The sequence below is a fragment of the Chelon labrosus genome (genome assembly GCF_963514085.1).
Source record: "Chelon labrosus genome assembly, chromosome: 9".
In the NCBI taxonomy this organism is placed as follows: Eukaryota; Metazoa; Chordata; class Actinopteri; order Mugiliformes; family Mugilidae; genus Chelon; species Chelon labrosus.
The window spans coordinates 23,369,699-23,385,233 of NC_140359.1; the positions used below are offsets into that span (position 1 = coordinate 23,369,699).

The window sequence follows — 15,535 nt, forward strand, 5'->3', positions numbered from 1 at the left end:
TTTATAAATCACGGGGTTAGCAGCACAGACACTTTCTGAGAGCGCACGAGTGTGTCGGGCCGGAATGAGTATGGTTTTGATTTGGAGTACATGCCAACGCTCCAGCCAATGCTAATCGCTGGGGAAAGCTTGTGAAAACCATGATGGATTTCGCAGACATGGCTGTTGAGCTTTGGGTTTTCATCACAAATCCATTTAAGCTTTTATGTAATTTGGTTAAATATACTAAATCCTTTTTATCTTTTTTATGTGTCCATATTGGACGCAGCAGCGTTACTGGAAAGTATGATATGGAAAAGGGGGAAATTCCCGTTGAAATGAACTTCTTTTATGAAACTTAAACTCTTCTGTGTGTGTGCCTGCATGTGTGTGTGAGAAAAAGAGAGTGCATGTGTAAATATGCCAAAGTATAAGGGCGACGCTGATTGACAGAAGGTAAAGCCAAGCAATGTTTGACCTTAGTTTGCTCCGGTGTTTTGTTGAAAGAGCTCTGCTGGCACCAGCATAAGGGAACGGCTCAGCTTCCAGGCCTGACCGGCGTCCAATCCAATTTACACAGCGCTAACGAGAAAAAAAAAATGATTTACTGAAAAACAAAATGTCAGCCAGGCAATATGGGCAGTGACTGACGCTTCTGAGCCTAATGAGAAACACAACAGGCAGACAGAGTTGTTAACGACGGCTTGTTTTCTGACCTGCGACGATCCCCGTGTATTTAAAGTTCTAATCCCTCTAAGCTGCGAAAGGTTTCGACCGTTATCTCGGATGCTGCGTGGGTGCATTTAGGGGAAACAACTTTGCTTTAGGGAACTTTTCCAGCGAATTGCTGCAAGACACAGCATACATTTGTTTTCTGCTGTGTTCTCAGACAAAAATTTGGATTTCAGATATTTCTGTTAAACACATTACAGGGCTGCAGAGACAGGGAAGTACAGTGTTGTAGTTAGTGTTGGGTTTAGTGCAAAATGAGACATGGATTAAGGTTTGCCTACATGTGCACAGTCATACAACTGCAAATATAGTAGGACATAACAAATACTCTATACGCCGATCAGGCATAACATTATGACCACCTTCCTAATATTGTGTTGGTCTCCCTTGTACCACCAAACCAGTTGGGACTCATCAGAGAATGGACATGGGCCTTCTGAGGGTGTCCTGTGGTGTCTGGAATGTTGTTAGTGGGGGGGCCTTTGAGGGGGGGGGGGGCCTCTGTGGATCATCCTACAGATACTTGATCAGTTTGGGATCTAGTGAATTTGGAGGCCAGGTCAACACCTTGTGCTGTTCTTTATGTTTTTATTTTGTTCCTAAACCGTTTTTGTGAGTGTATCCTGCTGGGGATGGCTGCTGCCATCAAGGAGTGTCATTGCTATGGGGTGGGGGTGCCTGGTCTAGTCTAGTCGGGTGCTACATGTCTAAGTAACATCCACATGAGTGAATGCCAGGTCCAGAAGTTTCCCAAAAGGACACTGAATTGTCACAAGATGGTCAATGTTATTTACTTCTCCTGTCAGTGGTTTTAATGTTATGCCTGATCGGTGTATATTCCAACTTTAGCTGTGAGGCTGGCGATGAGACCTACCAGTAACAGATCATGCAATTCTCCATTGGGAGTTCTTGGATAGAAGATGAATCAGCAATTACATTCAAGTAACGTTTGATCCACATTATCGCCACAACAATGAGTAATCATCACGTCAGCGATGTGCGTGTGTCTGTTACTGCTGAACTGTAAGCAGGAAACATAGAGGGCTTTACTTAAAAAGAAAATGACAGCGACCGTAAAGCAGCCTTAAAGACAGCTGCGTCGCGTAAAGCCAGCGAATAGACACACGGACGAGTAAATAAATATGAAAGAACTACAATACCCAGACACGTCATAACAAACATGACACAAACACCAATTCAAACAGCCCTGAGTAAAAAGATAGAGTTTAAACAATGCCGTGTTTTGGGAATGATACGACGTTTAGATTTGTAGGTTTCCCGAGGATGTGAAAAGGGACACAAAGGGGGCAGCCGTGAAACCAGGTTTAACTGACACAAACCAGAAGCCGGGACAAACATCTTTGTTCTCCATCATCTCGATAGCAGTCTTTGTTTGGGTTAAAACCTTTCACATATTCTGGCCATTTTCAAAGCGGACGGCACTTTCCCGTTTCCATTAATCACCGCCAGATATCCGTCTTCTTTCACAGATACTCTGGCTGCTGCAGTTACATTTCCATCATGGAGGTGGAATAGAAAGAAAAATAGCAAAAGAATAGAAAATGGCATCAGAACATAGATATGTACAGATGAATGCAACAACAGTGTAAGCCACAGCAGTTTAAATGCGACTGAGAACAGCAAAGCAGGAAACATAAATATGCAACAAAAACAATCTCAAACATCCACCTCCTCTGTCCCCAGCTCACGGGGATTCACCAGCAGGCCACAACAACACCACGGTGCACTTGCCAAACAGGAAACAAACAGATCAACTCGCATTAAAAAGCCAATGAAAACCCTGCACGGGTGAAGCAGAAGGCACAAATTAGCAGCCAGCAGAAGCCAAAAAGTGACCACAAGCGAATGTGCACAGAATACTAAACTGCCGCCAGCATCAGCAGCCTCTCAGCTCTAAATGTCGTCACAAAAAGCCAGCGGGACGTCACGGCGTCACAATCGACAACACACCAGCAGCAGGTTCTTACCTTGCAGAAGCAAAGCAGATGATCTCAGCATGAGGGGAAGGGTGTTTTCCCAAAGGTCATCAAAGAGAGTATCCATACATCCATTGTCTTTTATCTCTTATCCTGTAGAGGGTCGTAGGGTCGGCCTGGGTGGGGGGTCTATCCAAGCTGTCAGTGGAGAGGAGACAGGGTACATCCAGGACAGAGCTAACACAGAAAGACAAACAACCATTCACAATCACACACACACACACCTACGAGCAATTTAGAATCACCAATTAACCTATCAACTGTGTGGGGGCAGGGAGGCTGGAGCACCTGGAGAAAACTCCTGAAGGCGCAGGGAGAAGATGCAAACCCCAAACAGAAAGGCCCCAGGTGGCCCAGAACCCAGAGCCCCTCTTGCCGTGAGGTAACAGTGCTAACCACTACACCGGCGTGCACCGACAGAGCAACATGATGGGGCTGTTGAATAGGTTAACAACAAAACCTGTTAAGGTGCAGAAGCAGTGCTACATGAATTAGGCAGAAGCTCTGGAAAACCCAATATGCTGAAGGTGAAAAGGTGCGTTTAATAATCTAGTTGCAGTGAACGGAGTTTGTTATATGTGTGTGAACTTATCAGGATTAGCTCCGTGCTTTAATTATTCTGTGTGGCTCCATGCACTTATGCTTTCTGTACAATTTAAAGCAAAGCGTTTCCAATCAAACGTTTCTTTTAAAACAATACAACGATCAGACGTAACATTATGACCACCTTCCTAAAATTTGGTTGGTTTACCTTTTGCCTCGAAAACCGTTCTGACTCATCACAGAACAGACATGGTGGGGGGCCTTTGGGTCCTGTGGGTTGAAGGGAGGGGCCTCTGTGGATCATCCCACAGATACTTGATCCGTTTAGTGAATTTGGAAGCCAGGTCAACACCTTGTGATGTTCTTCATGTTGTTCCTAAAGCGTTTTTGTGTCCTGCTGGGGATGAGGGCTGCTACATATCTAACATCCACATGAATGAATGCCAGGTCCAAAAGTTTCCTAGCAGAACGTTGAATTGTCAGTGGTCATAATGTTGTGGCAGATCGGTGTATATGTTCTATCAAGACTACATGCAGACACACACACGGCCATATACGACGTGGTAGATAAAGAGCTTCCAAAACAATATAAAGAGAAAAATACCTTTTTATATCCTGTAGTTTGAGGCTGGGTGTTGTTTCCCCACAGGCCCGCTCCTCACACCACTCCATCCATCACACGACAAAATTACAAAGCACAAGTCATCCAAGGTGATTACAAATACCTGCCTGTTTGAAAGTGATACGGCAGTGGTGGCTGGAGTCAGGAGAGGTTTGCGGCCAGCTGTGTAAACACAATCTGGATGATTCATGAAGCCACCTGTGAGCTACTTAATGGTTCGAAATGACACTGGAGCCACCGCAGCTCTGGAACCTCGACCCACTGATTAGCCGCCACAAATCAGACTGATAAATGTACAGTACGAAGAGGACGGTAGGTGGTCCCACAGGCGGACAAATGGGCAGTTTTGGCTGCGTGTCTTCCATTCTAATCCGTTTTTATCAGTTTGTATATGCGGCCACGGCCTAATACATGCACTATCTGACGGCAGCCTCTGCACTAAAATAATATTTTGCACGGAGTAAAAACTTTGATTGTGTGACTGTATGTATAACAGGAGAGAAGGAACGATGAAGAGATTGGAGAGAGTTTGTGTGTGTGGTTTTGCGTTTATTAAGTTGGGGGGGGGAGGGGGGCAGTTTTTCATGAAATATTAATGCTGTGAGAGATAAACTCAGAACATGTTCCAGAGTCCCATCAGATGAACAGGATGTCCTCTTTGTGTGTCTATATACTCAGATTATGGCTGTTTACATATGTGGTAGTTACCAAGACTTGGCCTGGGGAACAGTGTCGCCAACAACTATTTATTGAATCTGTCAAACTTCCAGCTTAGGTCTCTTGTGATCCAGGGCTATTTATTAAGTTATGGTGGGCAATTTTCTCATGAAACACTTACATTGTGGAGACATTTTGTTTGGACCCCACAACTTTTTGATGGTAAAAACGGGTTAAGGTTTTAGGATAGAGGTTACAGTAAGGGTTAGGATTAGGCAGTTAACCAACAAAGGTTCAAAAAGGTTCAACAAAGGTTCAAAAAGGCAACTGGACTTGACTTGCCTTTTTGAACCTTTGTTGGATATACCATGACCTGGATGACTGAGAACCTTCACAGACGATTAGGCAGTTAGTTGAGATGGTTATGGTTAGATCAAGGGTAAGGGCTAAAATCTATAGACTTGCTATTGGAAAGATTTGGAACTGAGCTAGGGATGCACCAAAAATTTTACGCCGAAAACGCACTTTTGGGCCATTTTCGGCCAAAATTGCTGCGGTTGTTGCTTGCACGTGCTGTCTCGGCAATAAAAGTCCGAACAATTTTCGCCTAAACAACACGGCCGAAACAGGATGTTGTGGTGATGCAAGCAACAACCGCAATTTTCGGCTGAAAATGGCCCAAAAGTGCATTTTCGGTTTTTCGTCTGAAATTTTTCAGTGCAACCCTAAGAAAAATAGATCAAAAACACTTTTTTGAAAAGGAGTCAAAGCATTAATGGTGAGTTCTCTGCACGTTAGCTTTTGAGCAGCAACTGCAGCGACAGTTTGATCACCCAAAAAAACGAAAATGCACTTCTGGGCCATTTTCGGCCGAAATTTTTCGGTGCATCCCTAAACTGGACTGTAGTAATGATCTTTCACTGCAACGTCTTGGGATTCCACATAAAAAAAACTATAAAATATATGTTTGTTTGATTTTTAATTCAGGAGCAGAAGCCTGGATTTTTAATATTCATTGATTTTCTGTCACTGCTGGTCTTCTGGAGGGCCGCAAGGGGCTGGAGCCTATCCCGGCTGTCATTGGGCGAGAGGTGGAGTACAGTCTGTCGCAGGTCTAACACAGATAGACAGACAACCATTCACACTCGCACCTACGGTCAATCTAGAATTACCAATTAACCACTGGACGGCGGGAGGATGCCGGAGTACCCAGAGAGAACATGCAAACTCCACACAGAAAGGCCCCAGTCGGTCGCTGTTTTCAAACCCACTACCTTCTTGCTGTGAGGCATCAGTGCTAACCACCACACCACTGTGTCGGCCCTTAATTTTAATATAACTACGGAAAACGTATAAATATAGCCAGCAGTTGCAGTGCACCCCCCAGAAGTATGTTTAAAGTGAAACTAGCTTGTTTTCGCTACCTTAGGCATTCGAATGAGATGAAAAAACAAAAGAAACACACAAGCTGAGACTGTATTTTAGCTTATATTTGACCATTTGTGTGCTAACATTTAGCAGTTTTATACGAAGATGATGCAATGATGCAATGATGCAACGGCAGCCTCAAATTACAAACCGTTGTTCAGCATAAAAATGAAAGGATGTAAATTGTATAAATGACCACATGATGGCGGAATGGGACCATGAGTGACTCAACTCTGCTGCAGCGTTGGGAGACTTTTTCAAAGCTGTCAGCTTGGTTTGTTCTGGGTTCAGCAACTGATGTGCTCTCTGAATTGCGCAATGTTGCCATGGTTTTCGCCCCAGAGACCTTCGTTATTTTCTACACTGGTGCTGGTGTCAGCGAGGAGAGCCGAGGGCCACTGTCTGATTCTCAACGTCAGAATGTGTGTGACTGCCTCTCTAAATTTAGAAGATTAGAAGGGCATTGTTTCTACAACCCAAATTAGACTACTGCTTCCTCTTGTAAGGGGCTAGTGTCACTGCAATACAAAAACATATCTTCTATATGGATCTCAAGGATGTGATTGAGAAGCGGCGTGCCCTTTGCATGGTTTCATTTCTCCTTGTGACTATCAGACACTTAGAAATGCCTGTACCGTATAAACTGCTTCAGAAACAGGTGCTTGTCGAGCTTTGCAGTTATTAACGACTGGATGTAAACTGCCACTTCCTTACAGCTGCTGCCCGCTTCTGCATCACAACAGAAAGCAGAACTAAAGTTAAGACTATAAGGTGTGTCATGCGATTTCTGAACCCTGTCTAGACTACACTCCAAGTCTGTTTTCTGTGATGATAATGACTAATAGGTGGGCTACTGACATTTATAAAACATGAATGGCTTTTAAATCACACAGTATGTGCATTGAGTAGACGCTTCATGTGATGCAACCAAGTTTTACATTATACTGTGATGTGGTATTTGTAAAGATAAGGAAGCTAATGTCAAAACACCCTTTATTTGCGCGTAGGAAGACATTTTGATATCGATTGCGAATCTCAAATTCAGCGATACAGATTAACTGGAGTTCAGTGTACAGACTGTAAGACAAGTTCAAATTCACAGGAAATACAGTGACGTTATGCTTTCAAATGCAGATAATATACATCAGAACAGAGTGAAAGGGAACTGTTTCTGAAAGAAAATGAGGGGTCCCATTTATTAAAAGCATGGATCTACCTGAGTGCTTTTTGAGATGAATTCATAACATGTGCCAATGTCAGATGAACAGGATGTCCTCTTTGCAGTATTGTTCATTAACACATTAGTGCACTGGCTGTTAACATACAGTATGTGGCTCCTAGTTACTGTGACTTGGCTTCGGGGATAGCGTCGCCAAAGGCTAAAATGACAATATTTAGTAAAACTTTCAGCTTAGCTCTCTTGTGATCCACGTTTATGAGGAAAAAAAAAAAATCTAACTTGCTCAAAACTCGTTTTACCATCACATAAAGTCCCAATAAAAAAAATATATATAAAACGTATACATCTTCAAATCCAATATAAAAAATTTTAAGTGTATTGAAGGAATGGAATTGTACACAGAAGCATATTTTCTACACATCAGTGGTCTCTTCTACCCAAACAGGATCTAAGGCACATATATAATTTATTAAAACGTATAACATTCATTAAAGGCACATGTACGTAAATACACGACTGGAAAAATTAGGGATGCACCAAAAAATTTTGTCCGAAAACGGAAAATGCACTTTCGGGCATTTTTTTGCCGAAAATTGCTGCGGTTGTTGCTTGCACGTGTTGTTTCAGCGATAAAAGTCCAAAAATTTATCGCCGAAACAGGATGTTGTGATCTTGCAAACAACAACGCAGCAATTTTTGAAAATCCCTAAGAAAAACGGATCAAAAACACTTTTTTGAAAAGGAGTCAAAGCATTACTGGTGAAATAAGCCATTGCCGTTTCGCTATCTGGACTTCTCTGCACGTTAGCTTTTGAGCAGCAATTGCAGCAACAGTTTGCTAACCGTCTACCAAGCTAATGCAAGTTATATCACTTTCTGAGTCATTATTCGCCCTCTCTTCTTAGTGTTGGTGCCTTGGCAGTCCAAATCCATTAATCCCGGGGGTTGAGCTTCTGAATCTGACCGTTTGACGTCGAGTTGAAATATCAATAGGAATGTCTTTTTCAGAAATGGCTTAAGACACCAAACTACAACAAAGTGGCACCGTTACTTTTCATCATTCTTCTTGTACAATCAATATCATCCCATTTAATCATACAATCTCAGAGAGCAAAGACATGTTAAATTAAGGCGAACATTTCTGGGTATTTAACGATCCAGCACAAAACTTTGTGGGACTTTGTCGGTCACGTATAAAGGTGCTCAATTTCAATCTAAGGTCCAGTATTCCAAGATTTTTGGTACATTCGTCAAAAAACATTCTTACATTCATTGTCGACTTCTCAGACGAAAGTTGTGAATCTACAGTGTCAATAAAATCTCGATTGTCAATAAAAATGATTGTCACAATACTTGACATGAAACCTCATAGATCTTTTACTCACACCAACTTTCCTGGATTGATTTCTATCTTCTTGCTAAAAGCAGCAAACCAAAGCTGCCCTTTGTGCTTTTAAAAGCTGCCTCAACACCCTTTAAGTCCAAAGTGGGCTGTTGGAAGTCTGATAAAACGGCATGTATTTATTTTATTCCAACTGTATCAAATGCAGATATGTTACAAAGTGGAGTTTTGTGCATCACTTGAGTGGATACGTTTATGTTTGTTGAGTTTTATCCAGGTGGAAAACTGTTCCCCACAAGTAGTGCATTTGTAAGGTTTCTCTCCGGTATGTAGCCTCATGTGTCCTTTCAGGTCAGTCCTGTGACCAAACATTTTATCACACACGGTGCACTTATACGGCTTTTCACCCGTGTGCGTTCTGATGTGCCTCTTCAAAGTCGTCCTGGTGGCAAATTTATTCTTGCAGTAGTTACACTTAAAGGGCCTTTCCCCCGTGTGCACTCGCCGGTGATTTTTGAAAGAGGAAGAGTCTGCAAACTCTTTCCCGCAGTCGCTGCAGGTGTACGGCTTCTCACCGGTGTGGATTCTCATATGCTTTCTCATATTGACACAAGCGGTGAAGCTTTTCCCGCAGGTGCTGCATATGTACGGCTTCTCCCCCGTGTGAACCCTGATGTGGAGGTCGAGGTTGTACCGCCGGGTGAATCCGTTTCCGCAGACCTCGCATTTGAAAGGCTTCTCCGCAGAGTGAATTACTAGATGTTTATTTAAATCCCAGCTCTCCCTGAACATTTTACCGCAAGTTTCACATTTGAACGTCTTTTCGACGGTGTGGGATTTCATGTGGAATTTGTAGTTTTTGAAATTTGACATCACTTTACCGCACCGGTCACACTTGTAGGGGTTTTCGTCATCGTCGATGCTACCGCTTGATGTGTTCCCATCTTTCTTTTTAGATGCTGAGCTCTTTCTTGATGATGTGCTCCTTCTGTGACGTTTCTCACTTTGTTTTTCCTTGGTACCTCTGCTTGATGAGGTTTTCTCATCCTTATGTCTCTTCTTTTGTATTGGGTCAGCACTTTCATTTGAGGGTGTTGCACTTCCACCATTTTTTCTCTTAAGTGATGGTGTTGCGTCCTTATCTTTTGCAGATATTGTATTTTCACCGTCAGGTTTCGTTGTGGTTGATGCTGAGTCTCCATCACTATTTTTCTCACTTGGTGTTGTTTCAGTGCTTTTAGTCAATTCTGTGTTCTCGCCGTTTGTTTGTGTTGGCTCAGAAGTTGTTTTCCCACTAGTGCGCTTCTTACTTTGTGTTGCTTTAGTACTTGATCTTTCTTTCCCCTCGCGGCTTTTCCTCTTTGCTTTCCGATCTGTACTTCTATCCGATGTCTTCTCGTCAGAATGCTTCTTTTTTGGTGTAAGTTCAGTACTTCTACTGGATGTTGCAGCCTCCTTGTCGCCGTTCTCATCTCGCAGCAGCTCTGCACTTCCGGCTGACGTGCTCTTATCATCATAGCTTTTCAAATTCGGTGATGGCTCACTGCTTGCTTCTAATGGTGGCCTGTCATTATCAGAGTTCTCATTCGGTGTGAAGTTGGTGTACTCGGCATCTGTTGTGATCCACGTTGTTGTTGTTGTTGTTGTACATTTTCTGTTTGGTGTTGGTTCAGTACTTCTGGCTGATAATGTACTCTCACCGTTACCGTTCTTATTTTGGGTTTGCTCCTTGTTTCTAGAAGACGTTCTTTTCTCACCTCTGTGTTTCTTGGTTTCTTTTGGTTTGACACTTGAAGATGATCTGCCCTCACTGGGTTTCCTTTTTGCCTTCTGATCTCTCCGTTCCTTTGCCTTCATCCTCTCTGTACGTTCAATACTTCTACTTGACGTTGGAGTCTCCTTGCTGCCGTCCTCTTTTGGCGTTTTGCCGTTCTCATTTGGTGTGACATCGGTGGATCCAGCTGCTGTTGTCTTGGTACATTTTTCATTTGCTGTTGGTGCAGTACTTGCATTTTCACTGTGACCAGTCTTTTTTTGTGTTGGCTCAGTGAATCCATTTGAAGAGCTTTGCCCACCACAAGTAAGAGATCGAATTCTGCTCGATCTCTTACTTGTCCTTGACTCGGTACCTTCAGCCGATGTGTCATCATGACATGCAGTATTTGGTATTGGCTCAGTATCTGCAGCTGATATTTCAGTCTCCCTGTTATCCTTCTCGTCTGGTGTTAGCTCTGTACTTCCGGCTGATGTTGTGTTCTTATCGCTGCTTTCCACGCGTGCTATTGTCTCAACACTTCCAGATGAAATTGGTCTCTCATCACGGATTATCTCACTTGGCATTGGTTCACTATTTCCTTTTAATCCTGGGCCCTCATCATAACTTTTCTCCATTGGAGTGAGGTTGGTGCATCTACTTTCTGTTGGCATATTGTTACAGTCCTCATTCTGTGTCGGTTCAGCAGTTTTGGGGGACGCTGCATTCTCACCATTCTCTTCTGAATAAGCCGTTAGCTCAAGAGTTGTGCTTAATGGTGTATTTGGTGATAGCTCTTCAAGTATATCTGATATGATCTCATTGTTCCACTCTTCAAACATTATTAGCTCAGTGCTAATGGATAGTGACGTGTTTTCAACAGGACTTTCCTCGTTTGGCGCTGGCTCAGCACTCCTAGATGCTTCCGTGTTCTCATCAATGCTCTCTTTATCTAATGTTTGCTCAGTAGTACTTGCAGCTGATGTGTTCCCATCATTGCTTTTATTATTTGGTGTCGACTCAACATTTCCAGTCAGCGTTTCACTTCCATGGTTACTTATCAAGTGGTCTTGGCCCTCGGGTCCACTTAAGTCCTGAGAGAGGAGCTGTTGCTCGCTGTTAGGTGCCGATACTGCAGAACTCTCCTTCTCAGATCCAGATAATACATCTTTATCCGAGATGTCAGACTGAGTTGGATCTTCTATCGCTGCACTACCAGCTCGGTCCAGGCCTAAAGGCTGAGGCTGAGCATCGCAGACGCTTCTGTCACAAGCTGGAGTTAACGTGGAGGCATCGGTCTCCTGCTGCTGTGTGCGCTGATCTCCTTCCTCACTGATGCTCTCCTCCTGAGAGAGGAGCTGTTGCTCGCTGTTGGGTGCTGATTCAGCAGAACTCTCCCTCTCAGATCCAGATAATACATCTTTATCTGAGGTGTCGGACTGAGTTGGTTCTCCTGTCCCTGCACTACTAGCTCGGTCGAGGCCTAAAGGTTGAGGCTGAGCACTGCAGACGGTTCTGTCACAAGCTGGAGTTGACGTGGAGGCGTCGGTCTCCCGCTGCTGTGTGCGGTGCTCTCGTTCCTCGCTGATGCACATCTCTTCATGCTCATCTTTAATATTTGCAGCATCTGCTTCAGTCAAATTGGTCTCATCGTTACTGTGCTGCTGCCGGTTTGGGAGAGCCTCATCCTCCTTACTGAGAGATGTCTGTGACAGCTCTAAACAAGAGGACAAAGGAATGGGACAATGATGAAATGCTCTACATGTTTAAGCTTTTAACAGCTGCAGTCCAGGAATTCTATAATAAGCAACACCAACAGGAAACACAGCAGTTCCTCTTACCAAGAACTAGGATTCAAATACATATTGACAGCCACTTTCCGTTATACCCAAGGCTTTTTCGCTAAAATAAAATAACAAATCTTGGATGTTACTGAGCTACAGTAATCTCAAATTTAAATTAAACAGAATGCATTTCCCTTTACATTTTAAATCTAAGCAATGGCTGTGTAAGTATTACTTAATATATCAGGGACAATGAGGTGTTATAGCCCCTATTGAGCCCTGGTATTCTGATCATACTGTAATGTATGTGATTTTTCTCGAATATATACTAAGACTTAATAGTATTATTTAGGTTTATTCTGTAATGAAGTCAATGTCCCATTGCAGGTCTGTCATTTTTAATTTGTCCTTTAAGCCATTTTATTGTGAAATGAACTTTCAGACAGCACAAATGTCATTTAAATAACATTTAAGAACAAAATAAAAGTAATTTGTGCTGTCGCAATGATCTCGTTTAAATACATTAAGTGTTGGTGGACATTTAGGTCTAAAAATAAATGTTACAATTCCCTTTACATAGAAGCAGTGAACTACATCTTCTGCTGGATAATAATTTATAACAAGCGTTGTAAGCAACTTAACCTTGAACCATCTCTGCAGCATGTACTTTAATGGGAAATGTGCAAAAATCTGGCAGTTAATAAATGTAGTGGATCGTCTACAGGAGCTACACTGGTCTGGCATAACATTATGACCACCTTCCTAATATTGTGAAGGTCTCCCTTGCGCATCCAAAACAGTTTTGAGTCATCAGAGAATGGACATGGACCTTCTGAGGGTGTCCTGTGGTGTCTGAGTGAACAAAATGTTGTTAGTGGGGGGGCCTTTGGGTCCTATGGGTTGAGGGGAGGGGCCTCTGTGGATCATCCCACAGATACTTGATCAGTTTGGGATCTAGTGAATTTGGAGGCCAGGTCAACACCTTGTGCTGTTCTTCATGTTTTTTTTTTAGTTGTTCCTAAAGCATTTTTGTGTGTGTGCCTGTGTACCCCCATCAAGGAGTAGGGGTGCATGGTCTGGTCTAGGTGGGTGGTACATGTCTGAGTAACATCCACACGAATACCGGGTCCTAAAGTTTCCCAGCAGAACATTGCATGGTCACAATATGGTCAATCTTATTCACTTTTCCACTCTAACGTTGGCTGCTTGTGAATGACAGGGTCGTTTTATTACTTTGAAACCTCCAAGCGCCGTTATAATTAAAACCTTCTGAGGAAACGTCACTTTGATAAAGCTCAAACACTGAACCGTGTGGTAAGCTGTGAAGAGCTGAAAGGGTTGCAGAGCACTGGGTTAATCTTTAATCGCCCCAACAGTGTACTTTACATCCTTTCACGAGATAAGACTAAGATGATAAGTGGCTATTTTTAAGATGAAGTCAGAGGACGGAAATACCAAATACATCAAATTCACCTCAGCAAATAAGTAAAAGCTTCTTTTTGCTTTAAACCTGTAAACATACCTACAGTAGGTTAAGAGGTCAGGTGGGTGGGTTTAGGATCAGTTTGTGTACTATTGCCCCCCCTCAAGGCTAGGGCACTTTAAATTACAAGAGGCGACTTCCGCATGTGATATTGCATTAAATATTCTATTAAAATTGGCTTAAATAAGCATTCATATAGTTATAAAGTCTAGAAAACTTCACTTCTGCTATTTATAACCACAGCATGTGTCTAAACCAGACCGTCCACCTGTCAGACTGGTCTGACCGCAGCCAGACAAAACTATGAATGCGGGTGAAGCGACACTTTGTGCTGCTGCTGGAACAAAAATAGTGGCTTAAATAAATAAAGAAGTCGGCGACGTGACCAACCTGCCTGTTGTAACTTAGTCTCGGGTGTAAACATCGTATCCAGCATCCTGCGTTGTCGAGCGATTTCTGCCTCGTAGTCCTGAACTTTCTTTTCAAACGCTCCCAGGATTTCCTGAGCAGCCAGCGTCAGTCGATCGCAGACAAACTTGCGCATGCTTTGAACAGGATACATTGTCGGATTAAAAAACCGGAGACCGCTAAAACTTCATTAAAAGTAAAACTCTTGAGCTGAGGAGGCTCAACTTCGAGCGCACGAACTTCTGCTGTTTACTTCCGCGTTTGATGACAGACCCGAGCAAACGAGCAAACAGAGTCAGTGTCAGCGCCGCAGAACGTGAAGCTTATGCTGCCACCTAGTGGTCTGGCGTATGTACAACATCTAACACACTAACTCAGTGGTTCCCAAACTTTTTTTTGGCTACACTGCATGGCCAAAAAAAAAGAAGTCACCACCTGGACTGAACTAAGCAAACAGGTAGGAGCCTCCTATTGGATAATTACTGCATGGGTGATTATCTTGCAGCTGGCAACAAGTTATTTAACCCCAACTGATGCAATGAGTAGCTTCTCATTTCTTAAACAACCATGTCTAAAGACACATCCTGTGGTCGTGGAAAAGATGTTAGTCTGTTTGAGAAGGGTCAAATCATTGGCATGCATCAAGCAGAGAAAACATCTAAGGAGATTGAAGAAACTACTAAAATTGGGTTAAGAACTGTCCAACGCATTATTAAAAACTGGAAGGATAGTGGGGAACCATCGTTGTCAAGGAGGAATTGTGGTCGGAAAAAAATCCTGATTGATTAAGATCAGCGATCAAATCGAATAAAACCAACAGTAGAACTCAGGGCTATGTTTAATAGTGAAAGTAAGAGCATTTCCACACGTACAATGTGAAGGGAACTCAAGGGATTGGGACTGAACAGCTGTGTAGCCTTAAGAAAACCACTAATCAGTGAGGCTAACTGGGGAAAAAAAGGCTTCAATTTGCTAGGGAGCATAAAGATTGGACTCTGGAGCAATGGAAGAAGGTCATGTGGTCTGATGAGTCCAGATTTACCCTGTTCCAGAGTGATGGGGGCATCAGGGTAAGAAGAGAGGCAGATGAAGTGATGCACCCATCATGCCTAGTGCCTACTGTACAAGCCTGTGGGGGCAGTGCTATGATCTGGGGTTGCTGCAGTTGCTCAGGTCTAGGTTCAGCATCATTATGTTGCCCAAAGAATGAGGTCAGCTGACTACCTGAATATACTGAATGACCAGGTTATTCCATCAATGGATTTTTTCTTCCCTGATGTTCACGGGCATATTCCAAGATGACAATGTCAGGATTCATGGGGCTCAGATTGTGAAAGAGTGGTTCAGGGAGCATGAGACATCATTTTCACACATGGATTGGCCACCACAGAGTCCAGACCTTAACCCCATTGAGAATCTTTGGGATGTGCTGGAGAAGGCTTTGTGCAGTGGTCAGACTCTCCTATCATCAATACAAGATCTTGGTGAAAAATGAATGTAACACTGGATGGAAATAAATCTGGTTGTGTGTTTCTAGAATAGGTTTGCTCCTTTAAATACGTTTTTATTTTAATAGACATGATTAGCCACAACATTAAGGCCACTGAGAGGGGAAGTAAATAACATC

The 15,535-nt window shown here is 43.0% G+C and overlaps 1 protein-coding gene across 1 annotated transcript; it reads right to left on the reverse strand.

The window, feature by feature from the left end:
* Positions 1-5,999: 5,999 nt before the first annotated feature.
* Positions 6,000-14,628, reverse strand: LOC311492928 (uncharacterized protein). Its single transcript, XM_084551379.1, has 2 exons — positions 13,891-14,628; positions 6,000-11,950 (listed from the first exon to the last, which is right to left on the reverse strand). The coding sequence occupies exons 1-2, from the start codon at positions 14,060-14,062 to the stop codon at positions 8,694-8,696; spliced, it is 3,429 nt and encodes a 1,142-aa protein (XP_084407505.1). The 5' UTR covers positions 14,063-14,628; the 3' UTR covers positions 6,000-8,693.
* Between the last annotated feature and the right edge of the window lie 907 nt (positions 14,629-15,535).